The 22,767-nt window shown below is 42.1% G+C and overlaps 1 protein-coding gene across 4 annotated transcripts in view; it reads left to right on the top strand.

The window, feature by feature from the left end:
* The window catches only part of LOC115216579 (centrosome and spindle pole-associated protein 1-like), a 138,754-nt gene that overhangs the window by 48,980 nt on the left and 67,007 nt on the right, over positions 1 to 22,767 (top strand). For all 4 annotated transcript variants that reach the window (XM_036506336.1, XM_036506335.1, XM_036506334.1 and 1 more), the window contains 9 exons: positions 2,490 to 2,580; positions 3,713 to 3,820; positions 6,539 to 6,682; positions 7,421 to 7,512; positions 9,497 to 9,563; positions 11,484 to 11,616; positions 14,264 to 14,313; positions 16,412 to 16,509; positions 21,394 to 21,599. In XM_036506336.1, coding sequence (XP_036362229.1) covers positions 2,490 to 2,580; positions 3,713 to 3,820; positions 6,539 to 6,682; positions 7,421 to 7,512; positions 9,497 to 9,563; positions 11,484 to 11,616; positions 14,264 to 14,313; positions 16,412 to 16,509; positions 21,394 to 21,599 — 989 coding nt within the window. The remainder of the gene's footprint in view (positions 1 to 2,489; positions 2,581 to 3,712; positions 3,821 to 6,538; positions 6,683 to 7,420; positions 7,513 to 9,496; positions 9,564 to 11,483; positions 11,617 to 14,263; positions 14,314 to 16,411; positions 16,510 to 21,393; positions 21,600 to 22,767) is intronic.

Genomic DNA, 22,767 nt, shown 5'->3' with positions numbered 1-22,767 from the left:
TAATATTGATTTTATGTTCACTAAGGAATCAAAGAATTTACAGATGATTTAACTGTATTTTGTCTGCATTTACAAAACTTGAACTGGAAAATGAAAATCTAATCACGAGTGTTGAGGTTGATAGAAAAGTCTGCTTTCTCCTTCATTAAAGTCAAATTGAGAAATATTTCTTTGTAAATATTTCAGGTTTGTACTCTAGTTGGGTGAAACTATCAAGCTGTGTACCACTCCATTCATGTTTTCTTTTGTCTTCCCTATTGTGTTTCAATGGCACATGGCTTAATGGTTGGTGTGTTGGACTTAGAATCGTAAGATTGTGGTTTCAATTCCTAGACTGGGCAATCTGTTGTGTTCTTGAGTAAAATACTTCACTTCACATTGCTCCAGTTCACTCAGCAGTAAAAATGAGTACCTTAGTGGTTAGAGTGTTGGATTCATGCCCGTAAGATTGTGGTTTCAATTCCTAGACTGGGCAATCTGTTGTGTTCTTGAGCAAAACACTTCACTTCACATTGCTCCAGTTCACTCAGCAGTAAAAATGAGTACCTTAGTGGTTAGAGTGTTGGATTCATGCCCGTAAGATTGTGGTTTCAATTCCTAGACTGGGCAATCTATTGTGTTCTTGAGCAAAACACTTCATTTCACATTGTTCCAGTCCACTTGGCTGTAGAAATGAGTTTAGCCTGGAGTGGGATGAGATTTGTCACCCTAGATACACTGCAGTAGCCCAACAACCTCCAAGGGGTTGAGGGACTTGTCAATTGCGTTTCATCCACAAAAACCCTGCGTTAATCACTTACCCCCTGGAACCTGTCCACATTTTCCTTACAAACCTCAACCTGAAGAGCTTATGAGCACTGTTCCTTCTCTCCAGATTGTAAACGAATTAAGTTATGGGGAATAAATTAGTTTGCTGTGAGGGAAAGGAAAGTCAGAAGGCTTGGTTAGGGGCCTTCATCAGTGGTCAGTTTGTACTTTCCTTAATTCCCAACAATGAAGATATGCGCCTTAGGGGTTAGGGTTTTCGGCCTACAATCGTAAGGTCATGAGTTCAATTCCCAGCAATGCATTGTGTCCTTGAGCAAGACACTTTATTTCACGTTATTCTAGTCCACTCAGCTGGTAAAAATGAGTTGTACTTGTATTACAAAGGGCCAACCTTGTCACATTCTGTGTCAAGCTGAATCTCCCTGAAAACTGCATTAAGGGTACGCATGTTTGTGGAGTGCTCACTCACTTGCACGTTAATTTCATGAGCAGGCTGTTCTGTTGATCAGATCAACTGAACCCTTTGTCGTCATAACCGACAGAGTGTTTTTGTTTTGTCTGTTTGTTCCTTCTCGAGCCATGCCTGGCTCATAAGTGCCGGTTTCCCGGTTTCCTTGGCGTATAGGTTCCCCAGCTGGACAGGACGCCGGTCCATCGCAGGTGAGCTGCAAGATGCAGGAGAAAAGAGTGAGAGAAAGTTGTGGCGAAAGTGTCAGCAGAAGTTTCGCCATTACCTTCTGCCGGTGCTGCATGGAGCTTAGGTGTTTCGCCCATAAACACACACATCGCCCGGTCTGAGATTCAAACCCGTGATCCCTCGACCGCGAGTCCACTGCTCTAACCACTAGGCCATGTGCCTCTACACCAACAGAGTGCCAGTTAGTTCATTCCCAACACAAACCCTCAGTAGTTTCCTTAGACCCCCCTGTTTACTGTTAAAAACAAACGCTTTTCCCTGTTAATCTAGTATCTTTCCATTCTTCCCAAAGACTTTCTGAATTTGTTGCTTATCTTTTATAGCTTTAACCATGGGTCTATTGAATCTCCTTATACACACTCTGGAGGATACTAAGCTGTTTCTTAAGAATGTCCCTTCCATCAGTTTTTATACCTTCCTTTTGTTTGTTTTTTATCTGTAAGCTTACTCTGCATGCAGATATAAAAATAGCTGTTCAAACAATTAATATGTGAAATCCCAGCATAAATATGAATAACCTCTTGTGGCACACGAATAGGAGAACATTAGTGCAATTGTGTTTAATGAAGAAAATTTGAAAGAGATCTTTATATATAAAAGTCAAGTTGTGTGTCTGTCTCCTACGATTTAGATTCCTAACTACTCCCACAGTTTAACTTATAGTCGTGATTCATATCGAGCCTTTCTGGATATTAGCACGCGTCTACGATGAGTCTACAATTTAAAAAAAAATTTACCATCATTTTTTTCCATTTTAATGCATTTTTTCGCTATTATATAAGGGAAGTAACTCTCTAAAAATGTCTACGATGAGTCAACGATTTAAAAAAAAATTTACCATCATTTTTTTTTTTCCATTTTTAATGCATTTCTTTGCTATTTTTGGGCTATAACACTCTAAAAATGCTTATATAGTTATTTCCCTTACAAACCCGAGCAACGCCGGGCGATACTGCTAGTTTTATATAAATCTAATTGTCTGTTAAAAAAGGTCACCTATGAAGTATGTCTGTTTATTGGACAGGTACGGAAAGAAAGAGCGCTAGACAACGACAAAAGCAGAGCTATCGGGAGGAACTTCAAAGACAAATTGATGAAAAGAATGCTGCTAAATTGTAAGTAGTTTGTCATAGAATGTATCATCATCATCATCATCATCATCATCGTTTAACGTCTGCTTTCCATGCTAGCATGGGTTGGACGATTTGACTGAGGACTGGCAAACCAGATGGGTGCACCAGGCTCCAATCTTGATCTGGCAGAGTTTCTACAGCTGTATGCCCTTCCTAACGCCAACCACTCCAAGAGTGTAGTGGGTGCTTTTACATGCCATCAGCACGAGGGCCAATCATGAGGCAACGGTCACAAAAAAAATATCTTTTCTTTCATGGTATTTTATAATACTGATTTCAAATCTTTGGCACAAGGCCACCAATTTTGGGGGATTGGGTAAGTCAATTACATCGACCCCCATTGCTTGACTGGTACATATTTTATCAATAGATTGATTTCTATATGTATGCGCAAGTACATCAGCTGTTGCAATCGATATTGTGCGTATGCAAGAAAATGCACGTGCAGTTTGCGCAAAAAAAATCATCATGCTTTTCCACCTAGATTTACCTCCAGCTAACCCATTTACATGCATCGTTTTGTCCTGCTTTTCTTCCGTCAACCTGTACATAACTACACCTTCCACTTTTTGTTGTTTTTGTACTGCTTAAAGGCACGTTTCTTTCCTGCCAAGCTTCCTGTTTAAACCATGTTTGTGTTCTCCCAATCAACAGCCTTATCATTACTGGTACTTTAAACTGTTCGGTTGCATATTTGTGTGAATAAAATCGTTTTTCTTTGGAATAGAAAAAAGTCTATCGTTATTTCTTCTTTTGCTGGTGTCTCAAATTTAGGCCAAATCAGTGTTTCTCAAAGGGGAGGCCTATGGGACAGTCAGACAAGTTGTTTTGAGAACATTTGGTTTAAATGTTTGACAACTCAGCACTGTCCATTGGATAGGGGGTGTTTTGCTCAAAAAGTATATCTCTAAACTCTTTGACTAGTACAATAGAACATTCTGATCTTTGACCAGTTTGATAGATTGATCCAGCTCTTACCCAGAACTGTAAATTAATACCAGTGTAGTAGATTGGTCCAATTTTTGATCAATACAGCTTATCCTTTGTTGTTAGCACCAAGGTTTGACATTCGCCTGATATTATTGTTGTTTTGTTTTATGTTATATTTCTAAAGGGAAGAGAAACAATTGTCGAAGAAAATCTATGAACCGTTGCTGCCATTTGGTCAGGCTAAAAAGGAAACTCAATCTGCGACAAAAGACATTCTCCAAGATTATAGAAGGTAATAATAATTTCACTTAATAGTGAAATAAACTAAATGGTAATTAAAACATTGTATTTAATATTATTATTATTAAATAAGGTATCAAGCTGGCAGAATCGTTAGCACGCTGGACAAAATGCTTAGCAGCATTTCGTCTGCCGTTACATTCTAAGTTCAAATTCCGCCAAGGTCGACTTTGCCTTTCATCCTTTCGGGGTCGATAAATTAAGTACCAGTTACGCACTGGGGTCGATGTAATCGACTTAATTCCTTTGTCTGTCCTTGTTTTTCCCCTCTATGTTTAGCCCCTTGTGGGTAATAAAGAAATAAGAATCATTTGCATATTGGGCAACATGCTCGGTGGCATTTCAGCTGTCTTTATATTCTGAGTTCAAATTCTGCCAAGGTCAACTTTGCCTTTCATCCTTTCAAGGTTGATAAAATAAGTACCAGTTGAATGCTGGGGTTGATGTAATCAACTGATCTTTTCCCCCTGACTTGCTGGCTTTGATCCAAAATTTCAAACCATAAAGACAGCTATGTATTTGAATGTTAAATTGGTTTATGATAGGGATGTGAACTTTCACTTTACTTGAACAACAGTGCGATCAGTTGGTTCTGTTGAGTGATAATCCTCCTAGGGTGAAGGTGCATGGCTCAGTGATTAGAGCTTCGGGTCCGCAATCATGACATAGTGAGTTTGATTCCTGGACTAGGTTGTGTATTGTGTTTTTGAGCAAGACACTTTATTTCACATTGATCCAGTTCACTCATCTGTTGAATGAGTTGCAACGTCACCGATGGCCTGCACCGATGGAACCGTGATTGACTCGCTATCTCCAGTGAACTGGCTTTGGACCGTCGTTCGTGGGCTGCCATGGTTCAAGATGCTTCGAGGGTGGTAGAAGAAGCCGACTCAACCCGCCCAGGGTGAATGTCGCCTCAAGTACAAGTACAAGTAACATCACCGGTGCCAAGCTGTATCGGCCATTGCCTTCCCCTTGGATAACATCGGTGGCATGGAGAGGGGAGGCCGTTATGCATGAGTGACTGCCGGTCTTCCATAAACAACCTTGCCTGGACTTGTACCTCGGAGTGTAACTTTCTAGGTGCAATCCCATGGTCATTCATTTCCTAAGAGGGTCTTTACCTTTTTAGTCCTTCTAGGTCAGTGTTCTTAACCTGGGCAGTAGTCACCCCTTGGGGACATTGTGAGATGAACATTGCTTGAGGTGGGGCATGATTTTCCTGAGAAAATATGTAAACATAAATAAAGAGAAATTGAAATAAAGACATGTTTATACCATTTGTTCCTACATATGTTTCACCATTGTGGTTATCTTGAACTCCAAATTGGGTGTTCCAAGTGCAATTGTATACTTAAATGTCCAACCCATGCACTCATAGATACAGACGTTAAATGATGATATTAAGCTGATGCTTAGAACAGTAATTAACATGAAATTTTGATACTCTTTTACTTGTTTCACTCATTTGACTGCGGCCATGCTGGAGCACCGCCTTTAATCGAGCAACTCAACCCCGGGTCTTATTCTTTGTAAGCCCAGTACTTATTCTATCGGTCTCTTTTGCCGAACCGCTAAGTGATGGGGACATAAACACACCAGCATCGGTTGTCAAGCAATGTTAGGGGGACAAACACAGACACACAGACATACACACACACACATATATATATATATATATATATATATGTATACGACGGGCTTCTTTCAGTTTCCGTCTACCAAATCCACTCACAAGGCTTTGGTTGGCCTGAGGCTATAGTAGAAGACACTTGCCCAAGGAGCCACGCAGTGGGACTGAACCCGGAACCATGTGGTTGGTAAGCAAGCTACTTACCACATGTGAAGTTTTAATTTCTTTCTTAAGCTCTTTGCTCCATAGAGCATAGGCCATCAATGATTTTTCTTTCCTGTTCTCAGTTCTGGACTGTCTTTCCTGCTTTTCTCCTTTTGGATCTCTGCTTTTTTTCAGTTCTTCCTCAGTATCCTGCTTCCAGCAATTTCTTGTGCACCTGCTCTTTCTCTGTTGTAGGTTAAGGAGAATCAACTTGCAGCTTTCTTTTCGATTTTGCAGCACCACATCACATGTTTCCTTAAAGGAAGGCCTTCCTCTTTTGTCATTGATGCTGCTTTTACTTAGCTTGGCACTTGTGCCGGTGTGCAGGTGACATGTAAAAAAAAAAAACATGGTTTTTCCGTGGCCGTTGCCAGTAGCGCCTGACTGCCCCTTGTGCCGGTGGCATGTAAAAGCACCCACTACACTCTCGGAGTGGTTGGCGTTAAGAAGGGCATCCAGCTGTAGAAACTCTGCCAGATCAAGATTGGAGCCTGGTGCAGCCATCTGGTTCACCAGTCCTCAGTCAAAATCATCCAACCCATGCTAGCATGGAAAGCGGACATTAAACAATGATGATGATTATGATGATAATGAAATAAGAAGTGGTCCAAATTTGTCTGGTCACTATCCTTTTGACCTGTCCTGCAAGGGAAGCCCTAGTAGGAGTTTGCGCTTTTCTGGCATAACTGTCAGGGTTATTGAGGCACGCAAGCCACTGAACCTTGTGACGTTAAGTTTTAATCTAGATCAGTTTAAAACTGTAAGTTTGTATAATAGAACCAGGTGCAATCTTTGGCAAATTAGTATCAAAAGGGATTAGGGTTAAACAACAATGTTTGACTGACATAGCCTAAACATCTATTAATATTTCAGCCCTCTACTTGACTCTCAACATCCTCAATTATCTGGGAGACTTACAGGGAATGACAACCAACAGCTTATGAGCAGAAGTATCAGCACCCTGCCTCTAAACAATCACGTACCACCTCTCCCTCCCAGTTTGCTCTATGAACCGTCGTAAGTATTTAATTTTGGCAGTTTCCAAATACCCTAAATATTTTGCAGTTCTTCAACCCTGAAATGTTAAATTCTGGGTAGGAGAATATATTCAAGTATATAATTTGAAATATTCAAGTATATAATTTTTTTGAAACTTCTATAAGCCCTGGGAGATATAGAAATATTAAATATATAACAGGAAGGTTTACAAAAATAAACAAAAGACGAAGGCAGGTTTACGAAAATAAACAAAAGACGAAGGCAGGTGGAGTACAAACAAACAAATGTATTAGTATGGCGCTCAGAAATAGAAATAAAACAAGTCTTTTATGTTTCGAGCCTACACTCTTCGACAGAAAGATACAGAAAAAAAACAAGGAGAGAAAAAAATGCGTGTAGGAGCTAACGATCCAACACACCAAATACTTAATATTGGCAAAATTCTAGATTCCAAGTTCCACAGATGGTCTTCTCAGACTTGCCAAGACTTTGCACCTTATTACGCTGACAATAATTTAGGTTTGGTTTGACTTTATACTATAGTCTATGTTCTCTTAGACTTATAGATTGCACCTTGTTAGACTTTCTGATATAGACTACTCCTTGTTAGCCCTTCTGGTCTAGACTACACCTTGTCAGACCTTCTGTCATAGTCAATATCTTGTTAGACCTTTCTGTTATAGTCACTTTGTTAGACCCACTACATCTTGTTTATTAATCCATTTTGCACCATATTTGTTCTTTATATTTCAACAGTGGTCTGTTACAAGATGGTGGTAGCAGTTCCATTGATGATGCATATCGTTTTTATGGCATTAAAGACCATTTTGATAACTCTGTGACAACAGGTCAGTATAGCACTTTACAAATATAACTTTTTTCATAACTTTCTCTCTCTCTCACCTCTCTTAGCATCAATCACATGGCCAATGGAGCAAGCACTGTTAGTTTTGCTTTATCCAGGGACCCAATATAATAACAGTAGTAAGATTTGACCTCAGAACCATGTAGTCAATAGTCCAGTACGTTAATTTCCTAAACACTGGGTCTCATAGACAGATTATTTATTTGTAATATACAGACGCAGGAGTGGCTGTGTGGTAAGTAGCTAGGCGCAGGAGTGGCTGTGTGGTAAGTAGCTTGTTTACCAACCACATGATTCCGGGTTCAGTCCCACTGCGTGGCACCTTGGGCAAGTGTCTTCTACTAAAGCCTCAGGCCGAACACAGCCTTGTGAGAGGATTTGGTAGACGGAAACTGAAAGAAGCCCGTCATATATATGTATGTGCGTGTATGTTTGTGTGTCTGTGTTTGTCCCCCTAGCATTGCTTGACAACCGATGCTGGTGTGTTTATGTCCCCGTCACTTAGCGGTTCGGCAAAAGAGACCGATAGAATAAGTACTGGGCTTACAAAAAGAATAAGTCCCGGGGTCGAGTTACTCGATTAAAGACGGTGCTCCAGCATGGCCGCAGTCAAAATGACTGAAACAAGTAAAAAGAAAAAAAAAGAAGAGACGTGGATGTGTGGTAAGAAGCTTGCTTCCCAACTAACATGGTTTGGGGTTTGGGCAAGTGTCTTCTACTATATGGCCCAGATGTCCATCAAAGTCTCTCGAGTGGATTTGGTAAATAGAAATTGAAAGAAGTGTGTCGTGTATATGTATACTAGCAGTATCGCCCGGCGTTGCTCGGGTTTGTAAGGAAAATAACTATATAAGCATTTTTAGAGAGTTACTTCCCTTATATAAACCAAGCAAAAAAATGCATTAAAATGCGAAAAAATGATGGTAAATTTTTTTATCATCGTAGACGAGCGCTAATACCCAGAAGGGCTCGATATGAATCATGACTATAAGATACCCGCTTTTGGTTAAACTGCACCGCAAAATGTGGGAGTAGTTAGGAATCTAAATCGGAGGAGACAGACTCTCACACACACAACTTCAGTTTTATATATAAAGATATAATATGTGTGTGTGTATGTGTTTGTCTCCTCCCCGCTAATACTTGACAACTGGTGCTGGTATGTTTACATCACCATAACTTAGTGGTTTGCCAAAAGAGACTGATAGAATAAGTACCAGGCTTTACAAAATTAGTGCTGGGAGTTGATACATTTAACTAAAAATTCTTCAAAGCAGTGCCCCAGTGACCCATATCTCCTAGCTTAAGGCCACCCCCCTTGGGGCTCGTAGTCTTCTGAGCTGCATGGTGACCTCACTAGTCCTGTGTGGTAAGTAGCTTGCTTCCCAGCCACATGGTTCCTGGTTCAGTCCCACTGCATGGCACCTTGGCCAAGTGTCTTCTACTCTAGTCTCAGGCCAACCAAAGCCTTGTTAGTGTATTTGGCAGACGGAAACTGAAAGAAGCCTGTCGTGTGTGTGTGTTTGTGAAAAGAGCACTTAGTACATGTTGTAAAGTGCTTTGCATTATTAGGAAGGGCCTCCAGCCACAGTGGCCATGCCTAAGCAGACACTGAAGCACAGTTCTGTCCTTTGGCTGATCAGCATGGCATATAGACATGATATGATGATGTTGACAAGTTACAGTGAGATCAAATGCATGAAATAGTTTATATGTATACTAGCACTATGACCCGGCAATTGATTTTTTAATGGCTTTATTGGGTGACTAAGGAAATGTAAAGATGTGCACGACCACCCTTGGATGGTTTTGAATGACCATAGAAAGTGCGAGCCCTCTAACTGATAAATTGTGGATTTGTATAGAGGACACACACTCACAGACGGACATTTTGCCGTTTATATATAGAGAGATGTAGGTTTTACATAGTAATATTGTTATATCCTTTGGGGCTTGTGTATTTCTAGGTTTTGAACCTTCCTTCCTTGGTAACAGAACTGAAGAACTAGAAACTAAAGCACAGCCAAAAAAGAAGTAAGTATAAATAAAGATTTTCTTTATGTAAGTATGTTGGAGTTGGAAGGAAGCACTCCATCGGTTACGACGACGAGGGTTCCGGTTGATCCGATCAACGGAACAGCCTGCTCGTGAAATTAACGTGTAAGTGGCTGAGCACTCCACAGACACGTGTACCCTTAACGTAGTTCTCGGGGATATTCAGCGTGACACAGAGAGTGACAAGGCCGGCCCTTTGAAATACAGGTACAACAGAAACAGGAAGTAAGAGTGAGAGAAAGTTGTGGTGAAAGAGTACAGCAGGGATCACCACCATCCCCTGCCAGAGCCTCGTGGAGCTTTAGGTGTTTTCGCTCAATAAACACTCACAATGCCTAGTCTGGGAATCGAAACCGCGATCCTACGACCGCGAGTCCGCTGCCCTAACCACTGGGCCATTGCGCCTCCACATGTTGGAGTTAGAACCATGTTTAAGCCATGGTGAAACATCAACTTCCAACCATTCAACAGCATTAGCCTTCAATTATGCCTTGTTTCCATCAATATTAACCTTCAATTAAAGCTTTTCTTGCTCAATATTAACCTTCTGTTAAACTTTGCTACCATTAAGGTTATGCTTCAATTAAACCTCTCTATCAACGATAACCTTCAATTAATGCTCGCCTTCACCAAATATTTATTTTGGCCTTCAATTAAGCCCTCCCTCTATGATTAACCTTCAAATAAATCTTTGTCTCCATTAAACATTAATCTTCATTTAGACTTTATCTCTATCAACATTTACCATCAATTACACCTTATCTCCATCAACTTTAAGCTTCAAATGAACCCCGTCTCTATCAACATTAACTTTCAATTAAACCTTCTCTCCATCACCATTAACCTTCAGTTAAGCCCTCTGTCCATGATTAACCTTCAAGTAAATCCTATCTCCATCAAATATGAACCTTCAATTAAACCTTATTTCCACCAACTTTATGGATGGAAGCACTCCGTCGGTTTACGACGACGAGGGTTCCGGTTGATCCGAATCAACGGAACAGCCTGCTCGTGAAATTAATGTGTAAGTGGCTAAGCACTCCACAGACACGTGCACCCTTAACGTAGTTCTCGGGGATATTCAGCGTGACACAGAGAGTGACAAGGCCGGCCCTTTGAAATACAGGTACAACAGAAACAGGAAGTAAGAGTGAGAGAAAGTTGTGGTGAAAGAGTACAGCAGGGATCACCACCATCCTCTGCCGGAGCCTCGTGGAGCTTTAGGTGTTTTCGCTCAATAAACACTCACAACGCCCGATCTGGGAATCGAAACCCCGATCCTATGACCGCGAGTCCACTGCCCTAACCACTGGGCCATTGCGCCTCCGTCACCAACTTTAACCTTCAATTAAACCTTGTCTTCATCAACATTAGCCTTCAGTTAACCCTTTTCTCCATCAATATACTTCAGCCTCTGATCATAAAAATCCTGTCTTCATAATCTCCCATCTAAGCAACACTAACATGGACTGCAGACATTAACCCTTTAGTGTTTGCATTATTCTTCCAAAATTAATGCTTTTTTATCCACATTGTTTTGAATTAATCATGCATTATCTTGTAGCTATGAGATTTTGATGAGGTAGCTGTTAATTTTTAAAACGATATTGTAGGGTTGGTGTGAGAGACCAGATCTGGCCAGTTTGAACATAAAACAGGCAGAATACTTTTGGCCGGATATGGCCAGTTTTAATGCTAAAGGGTTAAAGAAAACTGCCAAATGATATGCATCTCATACACATATTCAATATTAGGGGAGAATTTGAAAACAAATTTTGCAACATTATTTCTTATTTTTATTTTCCTAAAATTTTCATTGCCTCTTGCAACCTTTTCAATAGTCTTGACTCTCTGTTGATTTTACAACAGTTTTCCTTTTTATTTTTACTCGTTTTGAAGCTTTTCAAATGTGACAAACTCCAAAGAAAACTTCGGTACCAGACCTGGGGCTTTGGTATTTGGTGAATCAGATAACAATAAGAACAGCTCAAGGACGAAAGAGCAAGTTTATTTAAAAGCACTGGAGAGGCAGGTAAGACAAGGCACTACCACATGTGCACGTGTGCGCACACACACACGTGCGCGCACACATCCATATTTTACATACTACAACAAACCTCACATAGGCGCAGGAGTGGCTGTGTGGTAAGTAGCTTGTTTACCAACCACATGGTTCCGGGTTCAGTCCCACTGCGTGGCACCTTGGGCAAGTGTCTTCTACTATAGCCTCGGGTCGACCAAAGCCTTGTGAGTGGATTTGGTAGACGGAAACTGAAAGAAGCCCGTCGTATACATGTATATATATATATATGCATGTTTGTGTGAGTGTGTTTGTCCCCCTAGCATTGCTTGACAACCGATGCTGGTGTGTTTATGTCCCCGTTACTTAGCGGTTCGGCAAAAAAGACCGATAGAATAAGTACTGGGCTTACAAAAGAATAAGTCCCGGGGTCGAGTTGCTCGATTAAAGGCAGTGCTCCAGCATGGCCACAGTCAAATGACTGAAACAAGTAAAAGAGTAAGAGTATACACACACAAAAGTGGATGTCTTGCAAACAAAATGAGCCTTCGTATAATCACTTCATATGTTAGAAATAATATTTTCAGTCATGAACCTGCTGGATCAAACTGACTCAGGGGTAAACAGTAAAAAAAACTAGGCTGATCACAGCTAGAATATCTTTCATTGTTGGCCTGCTGGATCAGATCTGACTTGTAGTTAACAGTAATAAGCTGAGATGATCACAGCTGGAATATCTTTGGTCATAAGTTTGTTAAATCCGGTCTGAGTTGGAATTAAAGAAGGACAGAAACTCTAACAGTAGATAAGTTACTGGTATCTCTTTTACTCTTTTACTTGTCTCAGTCATTCCACTGTGGCCATGCTGCAGCACTGCCTTTAGTCGAGCAAGTCGACCCCAGGACTTATTCTTTGTAAGCCTAGTACTTATTCTATTGGTCTCTTTTGCCAAACCGCTAAGTTACGGGGATGTTAACACACCAGCATCGGTTGTCAAGAGATGTTGGGGGGACAAATGCAGACACACAAACATATACACACACATACATATATATATATATATATATATATATATATATATATATATATATACATACATGTCAACATCAATGGAAATTGTAGCTGTGATACCAGTGCCGGTGGCACATAAAAGAACCATTCGAACGTGGCCGTTGCCAGCGCACCCCCCCCCCGACTGGCCTTCGTGCCGGTGGCACGTAAAAAGCACCATCCGTTTGTGGCCATTGCCACCCTCGTCTGACCCCCGTCGTGCCGGTGGCACATAAAAAGCACCATCCGATCGTGGCCGTTTGCCAGCCTCATCTGGCACCTGTGCAGGTGGCATATAAAAAAGCACCCACTACACTCACGGAGTGGTTGGCGTTAGGAAGGGCATCCAGCTGTAGAAACTCTGCCAGATCAGACTGGGCCTGGCGCAGCCTTCTGGCTTCTCAGACCCTGGTTGAACCGTCCAACCCATGCTAGCATGGAAAACGGACGTTAAATGATGATGATGATGATGATGATGGTATATATATATACATATATACGGTTAAGTAATTAGCTTATTAAAGATGTCCTCGTACGAAACGATCGTACTGAGATTTCAATCCATTCTTGTTGCTTTTTTCCTATATATACATCATCATCATCATCATCGTCGTTTAACGTCCGTTCTCCATGCTAGCATGGGTTGGACGGTTCGACCGGGGTTCTGGGAAGCCAGAAGGCTGCACCAGGCTCCAGTCTAATCTGGCAATGTTTCTACAGCTGGATGCCCTTCCTAACGCCAACCACTCCGTGAGTGTAGTGGGTGCTTTTTACGTGCCACCTGCACAGGTGCCAGGCGGGGCTGGCAACGGCCACGGTCAGATTGGTGTATTTTATGTGCCACCGGCACGGAAGCCAGTCGAGGCGGTGCTGGCATCGGCCACGAGTCGGATAGTGCTTTTTACGTACCACCAGACCAGGGATCCTGGCTGGTTCAATTCGATTTCGATTTCGCTTGCCCCAACATGTCTTCACAAGCAAAGGGGGTTGGCATGGGTGCCTGATATATACATATATACGATGGGCTTCTTTCAATTTCTGGGTGCTTTCTATGTGACACCAACACCAGTGCTTTTAACATGGCACCAGCAGGAGTGCTTTTTATGTGGCACCAGCACTGGTGCCAATTCTGTTGTAGGCAATTTTGATATAGGCGTAGGAGTGGCTGTGTGGTAAGTAGCTTGCTTCCCGGCCACATGGTTCCTGGTTCAGTCCTACTGCATGGCACCTTGGCCAAGTGTCTTCTACTCTAGTCTCAGGCCAACCAAAGCCTTGTTAGTGTATTTGGCAGACGGAAACTGAAAGAAGCCTGTCGTGTTTGTGTGTTTGTGCCCCACCACCACTTGACGACTGGTATTCGTGTGTTTACATCCATGTAACTTAGTAATTCACCAAAAGAGACTGATAGAATAAGTACCAGGCATTAAAAAAAAGATACTGGGATCAATCCATTCAACAGTGTCCCAGCATGGCCACGGTCTACTGATAGAAACAAATAAAAGATAAAACACTAAAGATACAGTCCTCCTTCTCCTCCTCCTCCTCCTTATTCTCACTTCTAATACATTTGGTATCTTTAATGTCTTGTTTTCCTTTCTTTTCTCTGCAGATTGAAGAGAAAAAAGCTCTAAAGCTGAAAGAAAAGCGAGATCAAGAGAAGTAAGTTGCGTTTATTATAAAAACTTTGTTGAGGCAGTGGAATAGCCAAGCTAACAAAGCACCACACTAAATCACTGATCTTGTTTATTTTCAGCCTTTTACATTCATCATCATCATCATCTTCATTGTTTAATGTTCCCTTTCCATACTAGCATGGGTTGGACGGTTTGACCGGGGATCTGGGAAGCCAGAAGGCTGCACCAGGCTCCAGTCTGATCTGGCAGTGTTTCTACAGCTGGATGCCCTTCCTAACGCCAACCACTCCGTGAGTGTAGTGGGTGCTTTTTACGTGCCAGTCATTCCACTGTGGCCATGCTGTAGCACTGCCTTTAGTCGAGTAATAAGCTTGTAGTTAACAGTAATAAGCTGAGATGATCACAGCCGAGTGTCGTTTTTATGTGGAGTCAATAATTAACAGTCATGTTGTGAGAGTATTTCTTTTACCTACAGCTCATCCTCAACAAATGTACGTGTCGTACCCAACATTCTCTTTAACGTGTGTTGTTGCACAGTCACTTCATTGGTGCCAGGCACATAAAAATGGAGATGCTCATTTTAATTTACAAATATTTGCTGGATAAACTGCATGAAAGTTTGAATGTGACACACTAGTTTTGAATTGAAACTATTTTCATTGAAAGTATCAAAAAGCCTGCTTCAATGGTGGAAAAACAATTTAACATAATATCTCTTGGCAACATGGTCAGCTGTGACTGTCCAGTATCATGTAGTGACGCTATTTTGGAAGTTTTCAGCACGCATGCACAAGTTGGATTACTTCTCGTAGGCCGTCGGAAGTTCCCTCATGTGCAGAGAACTGCCGACAGAAAGTTTTCCCGCTAGATCGGTCTTTTTGTAGCTGCAGCCCTATCGAGTGGACACGACTCAACCTTCTCTCAAGGGGAAAACCCAACATGTAGAGAAAGCCCCACTTCTATGTGGGAACGAAGACAGCATTTTGGCTCACACAAGTTAACTAATGTGAATAGTTTTATGGGCTTGGCTACCGGTTCGCCCTGAAGAAAATATATAAGTGTATATATTTTATTTGTGAATCCAGACAAAATGAAGTATTATTTATTGCTGTTGAAGATAGTCGAAGTTTTGGTTTTCCTTTCGACACAATTGAATGTAACAGGGTAAGACTGACACCCCTCAAGTGTTCCTGAGACCTTCATCCTGTTACAATCAACATGGCCTGCTGTAACTGTCCAACCCAGTATATTGTCTTTTAGCAATAGCAGACTCTCTTTGTAATCTTAGAAGTTAATAACATCAGAATAGTCCACTGAATGATTCTACACTGTCTTCCAATAAATATTCATTGGAATTAGTAGAAACAACAAATAATGGAAGTACAAATGGTAATAGTGATTCCTTTCAGGAAAGCAACTCTGGCTAGGACTCAGTTGGTGGTTAATTGAACAGTGATAAAAATGATTACCAACACAGTGAAAAGACTTGGTCATTTTGATCATACAGGCTTATGCTGATTAAAGAACCCTACTTTTGGCAATCATCATCATCACCATTTAACGTCCGCTTTCCATGCTAGCATGGGTTGGACGGTTCGACCGGGGTCTAGGAAGCCAGGAGGCTGCACCAGGCTCCAGTCTGATCTGGCAGTGTTTCTACAGCTGGATGCCCTTCCTACTGTCAACCACTCCGTGAGTGTAGTGGGTGCTTTTTACGTGCCAGGCGAGGCTGGCAACGGCCACGATCGGTTGGTGCTTTTTATGTGCCACCGGCACAGGTTCCAGGGGAGGCTGGCAACAGCCACGATCGGTTGGTGCTTTTTACATGCCACCAGCATAGGGGGCAGTCGAGGCGGCGCTGGCAACGGCCACATTCGGTTGTTTCTTTTACATGCCACCGGCACTGGTATTACAATGGCTGTATGTGAATAAACGCTTTACAACAAGACTTGATTACTGATCTGAATAAGTGACTTATGGTATTTATGATAAGCCATTTCTCTTTTATATCATAACAACAAAATCACTATAGCATTGCTCTTCATCTATGTATTTACATTACTGAACAACTGATTTTGTTGTATTTTTTCTATTTTTAATTATTATGCTTTTCTGTTTAACAGTTATGAGAAAACGCTGGAAGAAGAAAGTCGAAATTACAATCCATTTGGTCGGGGAGGTGGTGGTGCTCCCTTAAAAGATTCTAGTGGAAATGTTCTTGGTATGTTTACATGCAATTTTATCTCAAGCTTAATGTGTTTTGATAGTTCTATGATCAATAGAGCTGTATCTAGAGCTTGATGCCTGAGAGTTACGTGTAACTACATAGCATATAATTTTATGCAAAGCTTAATGTCTGTTCCAATAACTCAATGTTGAATATAATTGTATTTATGGTTTGTCTGTTTTGATAGTTCTGTGTAAGGACACACAGCATTGTAGTTTCTATCAACCAAATCCATGTACAAGGCTTCGATTGTATCACAGCTGCTGTAGAATACATTTACCCAATTACCAAAATCAAGTGACTAGAAAGCAAACTTCTCAACCACACATGTTTATGCCTACCACAAGGCTTTAACTGGCCCCACGTCATAGAAGACACTTTCTCAATATGTCACACAAGATCTCTCTTTCTATATATGTATGTATGTATGTAAGTATGTATGCATGCATGCATGCATACATACATACATACATAATAGCATTTGTGACTGTGCCACATTGAAAGCACCCAACACACACTGTGAACCAGTCTTTCTATGGCTAGATGTTCTTTCTAATGCCAAACACTTTACAGTGTGTGTTGGGTGTTTTCAATGTGACACAGTCACAAATGCTATTATGTGACACTGGCACAGGTCTCTTGCAAGCCACTCCTCTTCATCAGGGGAAGCTGCCTTAACATTTATGCTGTAGAGGACAGGTTTTCTTGAGTACAGCAAAGCACCAGATATCTCAGTCCTTTCTCATCTACTCCAAAAGGTTCAGTAAACCAGACAAATTCAAGAGGAATCATCATCATCGTTTAGTGTCCGTTTTCCATGCTAGCATGGGTTGGACGGTTCAACTGGGGTCTGGGAAGCCAGAAGGCTGCACCAGGCCCAGTCTGATCTGGCAATGTTTCTATGGCTGGATGCCCTTCCTAACGCCAACCACTCCGTGAGTGTAGTGGGTGCTTTTTACGTGCCACCGGCAAACGGCCATGATCGGATGGTGGTTTTTACGTGCCACCAGCACGGAGGCCAGTCGGGGCAGCACTGGCAACAGCCACGTTCGGATGGTTCTCTTATGTACCACCAGCACTGGCATCACAGCTACAATTTCCATCGATGTTGATCGATTTTGATTTTGATTTTCACTTGCCTCAACAGGTCTTCACAATTAAAGTTTTGTGTCCCAAGAAGGAAAGGTATGCATAAGTGGACTGGCTACATCCCAGGTAGAGGCCACGGGTTATGGTCTCAATTGTCCTGCCGGGTCTTCTCACGCACAGCATACTTCCAAAGGTCTCGGTCTCTAGTCATTTCCTTGGTGAGACCTAAAGTTCGAAGGTCGTGCTTCACCACCTCGTCCCAGGTTTTCCTGGGTCTACCTCTTACACAGGTTCCCTCAACCGCTAGGGTGTGGCACTTTTTCACACAACTATCTTCATCCATTCTCACCACATGACCATACCAGCGCAAACGTCTCTCTTGCACACCACAACTGATGCTTCTTAGGCCCAACCTTTCTCTTAAGGTACTTACACTCTGTTGAGTATGAACACTGACATTACACATCCATCGGAGCATACTGGCTTCATTTCTTGCGAGCTTACACATATCCTCAGCAGTCACGGCCCATGTTTCACTGCCATGTAGCATGGTTGTTCATACACATGCATCATACAGTCTGCCTTTTACTCTGAGCGAGAGGCCTTTTGTCCCTAGCAGAGGTAAGAGCTCTCTGAACTTTGCCCAGGCTATTCTTACTCTAGCAGTTACACTTTCAACACACCCGCCCCCGCTACTGACTTGGTCACCAAGGTAACGGAAGCTATCAACTATTACTAGTTTTTCTCCCTAGAATGTGGCGGAAGTTGGTCTCTGCGCATTTTCAGTGTTTATTGCTCCTGAGCATCTGCCACATACAAAAACTATCTTCCTAGTTAACCTTCCTTTGACATTGCTGCACCTCTTATGTGTCCATAGCTTACACTTGGTGCATCTTATAGAGTTTCTACAGATCGAGCAGGGCCATCTACCTGAAGGCGTTTGTGACTTGTCTACCTTCCTACTTATTAGGACTTTGGTTTTAGCTAGGTTGACTCTAAGGCCCTTCGATTCTAATCCTTGCTAACACACCTGAAACTTCTCCTCCAGTTCTGATAGTGACTCAGCAATTAGAGCAAGGTCATCAGCGTAGAGGAGCTCCCAGGGGCATCCTGTCTTGAATTCCTCCGTTATTGCCTGGAGGACTATGATAAATAGGAAGGGGCTGAGGACTGAACCTTGGTGGACCCCTACGTCTACCTGGAATTCTTCACTGTACTCGTTGCCAACCCTCACCTTACTAGTAGCGTCCCTGTACATGGCTCGCACAGCTCTCACTAACCATTCATCTATCCCTAGTTTCCTCATTGACCACCAGATAAGGGATCGGGGGACCCTGTCGAAGGCTTTCTCCATGTCAACGAAAGCCAGGTACAGGGCCTTATCTTTGGCTAGGTATTTCTCCTGCAGCTGTCTTACCAGGAATATGGCATCAGTGGTGCTTTTCCCTGGCACGTCCCCAAACTGCATCTCATCTAAACTAACTCTCTCTCTAATTAGTTGGGCTATGACCCTCTCCGTAACCTTCATTACCTGATCCAATAGATTGATACCTCTGTAATTATTTGTATCTAGGGCGTCACCTTTACCTTTTTAGCAGTTGACTATTATGCTGCTACACCAGTCATTGGGTATGACTCCTTCGTGAATCACCTGGTTAACTATACGGGTGACTAGGCTATAGCCGACACTGCCAGATATTTTGAGCATCTCTGCAGTAATTCCTGATGGGCCTGGGGCTTTCCCTGTCTTCATGCTTCTAATTGCCTTAACTACCAAGGAACTGTCAACTCGGATAGCTGGTCCCTCTGTTGGCTCAACATTCGGCAGACTCTCTTTATCCCATTCATTTTCCTCATTCAGCAACCTTTCATAGTGGCGTCTCCAAACCTCTCTCTTTTCATCCTCATTTAGCGCAAGTGAACCATCATTCATGCGAACACATTTCTCTCCTACTACATCACGATTCTCTCTCCCACACTGTCTTGCAACACAAAATACCTCAAGTCTTTGGTCCTCACGGCACAGAACATTGGCAAATTTTTTCTTATCTGCTTCCCCTCTGGCTAAATAAACCTGTCTCCTAGCTTCTCTTTTGGCAGTCTGATACAATTCCCTGCTACCACCATTCTTCCAGTCCTTCCAAGCCTGTCTCTTTTTTCTAATAGCCCTGTCTACAACATTGTTCCACCACCACGTTATTTTAGGTCGAGAGGGGACTTTGCACCAACCACAGATCTGGTCAGTGGCTCTCAGCAGGTTGTATCTTAGAAACCTCCAGTTGTCTTCTACCCCATGTGAAGCTATATCCCCTTCTATTTCATTATAGGCTTCAAGTAATATGTCCCTAAATCTCTGTCCATTCGCAGGATCTTTAAGCTTCCAGATCCTCTTCTCCTTGTTGGTCGTCTTCTGGTTGTCCTCTTAGTCCTGATCCTAAAGTCACTAACTACCAGTCTATGTTGTGGGGTACATTCTTCGCCTGGGATGGTTTTGGCATTTATAAGCAGCCATCTATCCATTTTCCTGGCAAGGATGTAGTCAATTTGGCTAGTATGTTGGCCTGATCGGTAGGTGACTAGGTGGCTGGTAGCTTTTCTGAGGTTAGTATTGCAAACCATAAGATCATTTGCATCGCAGAACTCCAGCAGCCTGGTTCCCTCCTCGTTGCGGGAACCATAACCATAGCCTCCATGTACACCATGGAAGCCCCCAGCATGTTGTCCAACATGCCCATTGAAGTCACCAGCCACAAAGAGAAGGGCTCTGTCATTCGTCAATGAGGTAGTCTGCTGTAGGGTGTCATAGAATCGGTCTTTCTGTCCATCGGGTAGCCTTGGCTGAGGGCCATAGGCTGATACAATGGTTGCTAAACCATGACAAAGCACTAATCTAATCTTAAGTATTCTGTCACATACTCTGATTATCTCAATTACCTTATCTACCCATTTTCCAGCGAGAAGTATACCCATGCCCCCACCCCGTCAGTGTTCCCTGCCCCAAAAATCTTGTACCTGTGTTCTTTGCCTGTGAGGAACCTAGCAGAACCTCCTCTCCACCTTCTTGGATGCAACATATATCACCACGTCTCTGTTCAAGCATCTCAACAATCTCACCAGACCTACCTTTCAGTGTGCCAACGTTGAGAGTGCCAAACCTGAGGGTGTGGGAGGTACGGGCCCTAGAGACCCTGGGATGGGGAACAGTGGCGTCATGTACCTGAAAAGAGAGCTCGCTTTTGGCAGAATTCATAAGCAAACAATGATCTTAAGTTCAACCTGCTTACACTACACTATCATGTTTTGCACTGTATGGTCACTACCTTATATAGTAGGGGTGGTGTTGGCATAGTGAATATATTTAACTACTTGTCATCCTTATGATTGCAGCCATTTTGCAGCCTTCGTGTAATAATAATTTCAGTGCTTGATAAATTATTTTATGTCTGTACTAATATGCATGCTGTGCATTATATAATTCAATATTATATTTACAAATCCTTGTAGATGAAGAAAGTTTGCTCATCAGATTACTAGAACATCATGGTTATACTAATTCTTCAATATATTCACCTCTCATTCCTGCTAACTCTTTATGGCTTATATACGCCTCATGAGATAATTTCATCAATCGGATCTCTTGGATTTCAGCTGCATAGAACTTTGCATTATACTCTTCTATATTGAATTACTATGTGATCTGTTTTCCAGGGTCTGCTTGAGGAGCTATACTTATGCACGATAAGAGTTTCTTAATAATAATTTCAATAAAATCATTTTTACTTTTTGAAGCCAATCTTCGCCAGATTAAAAGAGACTTGATGAATGAAGATCCAACTGCAAGGATTAGCCAAATTACTTCAGCCCCCTTGCAGGAGGTGTCTAATTTTGGTCTACCTTCTAATGAAGTTACTGCAGGTCCTCTTTCAAATTTGAACAACCCACTCATGGAAACTTCCCATGCTAGAGGAGGTCATGGTATATTTGGACAGCCTAAAGTAAGCGTTTATTTTTATCTATATTATTGTCGTCATCATCATCATTTAACATCCGTTGTCCATGCTGACACGGGTTGGGCAGTTTGACTGGGCTGGCACGCTGAAAGGCTGCACCAGACTCCAGTCTGATTTGGCGAGGTTTTCTATGGCTGAATGCCCTTCCTAATGCCAATCACTCTGAGAATATAATGGGAGTTTTTACATTCCACCAGCATGGGTGCTGTTTGCGTGATACCAGGGTGCTTTTACGTGCCACCTGCATGGGTGCCAATTTGCATGACGCCGATATCTGCCACGACTGCAATTTTGCTCGGCTTGATGGGTCTTCTTCTCAAGCACGTCTAATTGTGAAGGGAACCTATGGAAAAGATAGCCCCAAGAAGAGGTAGGACAATGAAAAAGGAGTTTGAGACATTGGGTCTCACAGAGGAGATGACATGGAACTGAGACTTCTGGTGATTTGCTGTGCTTGAGAAGACACATCAAGCTAAATTAAATCGTGGTCATCCATACATACAAGCATGTCCATTACAACCATGCCCCTCACTCCCTCTCTCAGCCAAGAGGGCATTGTCTTATGGGCTCATGGGTGCAGGTGCCATGCTAAAGCAACTGCGCCAGTACCACATAAAAGCACCCACGGGATTTTGCCCTTGCAGCATTAGTTTTGGCAGAAAAACGTAAGTTGGATACTTTCTGAATGCACCTTGTAGTCATAATGCAAGACAGATGAGTGACAACCTGGCCACTGGTGGTGGTGTTAGACACCATACTAATCATATCTGTCAGGTATGTGGAAGAGAGTGTAATTCGGCAGGAGGACTTAAACAACATGCAAAGGTACATGAAACCCAGTTACAACTACAGCCGGCTATTACCGGTAAAGGTTTTAGTTGCCAATTCTGTACAAGACATTGTAGATCTTTAGCTGGGCTAAAAAGTCACATTCGATCGCAGCACCAATAACAGTTAAGCTTCGTGCAATGGCCATACTCGATAATTAGGGGGCAGCCATAATGTGTGTATATATGTATATATATATGTATACATATGTGTGTGTGTGTGTGTGTGTGTATATATATATATATATATATATATATATATATGTATGTATGTATATATAGTGTGCTGTTTTGTGATGGTAAGATCAATAAAAAAAAGTTCTCCA

Source organism: Octopus sinensis, linkage group LG10 (genome assembly GCF_006345805.1).
Source record: "Octopus sinensis linkage group LG10, ASM634580v1, whole genome shotgun sequence".
In the NCBI taxonomy this organism is placed as follows: domain Eukaryota; kingdom Metazoa; phylum Mollusca; class Cephalopoda; order Octopoda; family Octopodidae; genus Octopus; species Octopus sinensis.
Note: the sequence above shows the minus strand (reverse complement) of the source record. Positions and strands in the feature narration are given on the sequence as shown.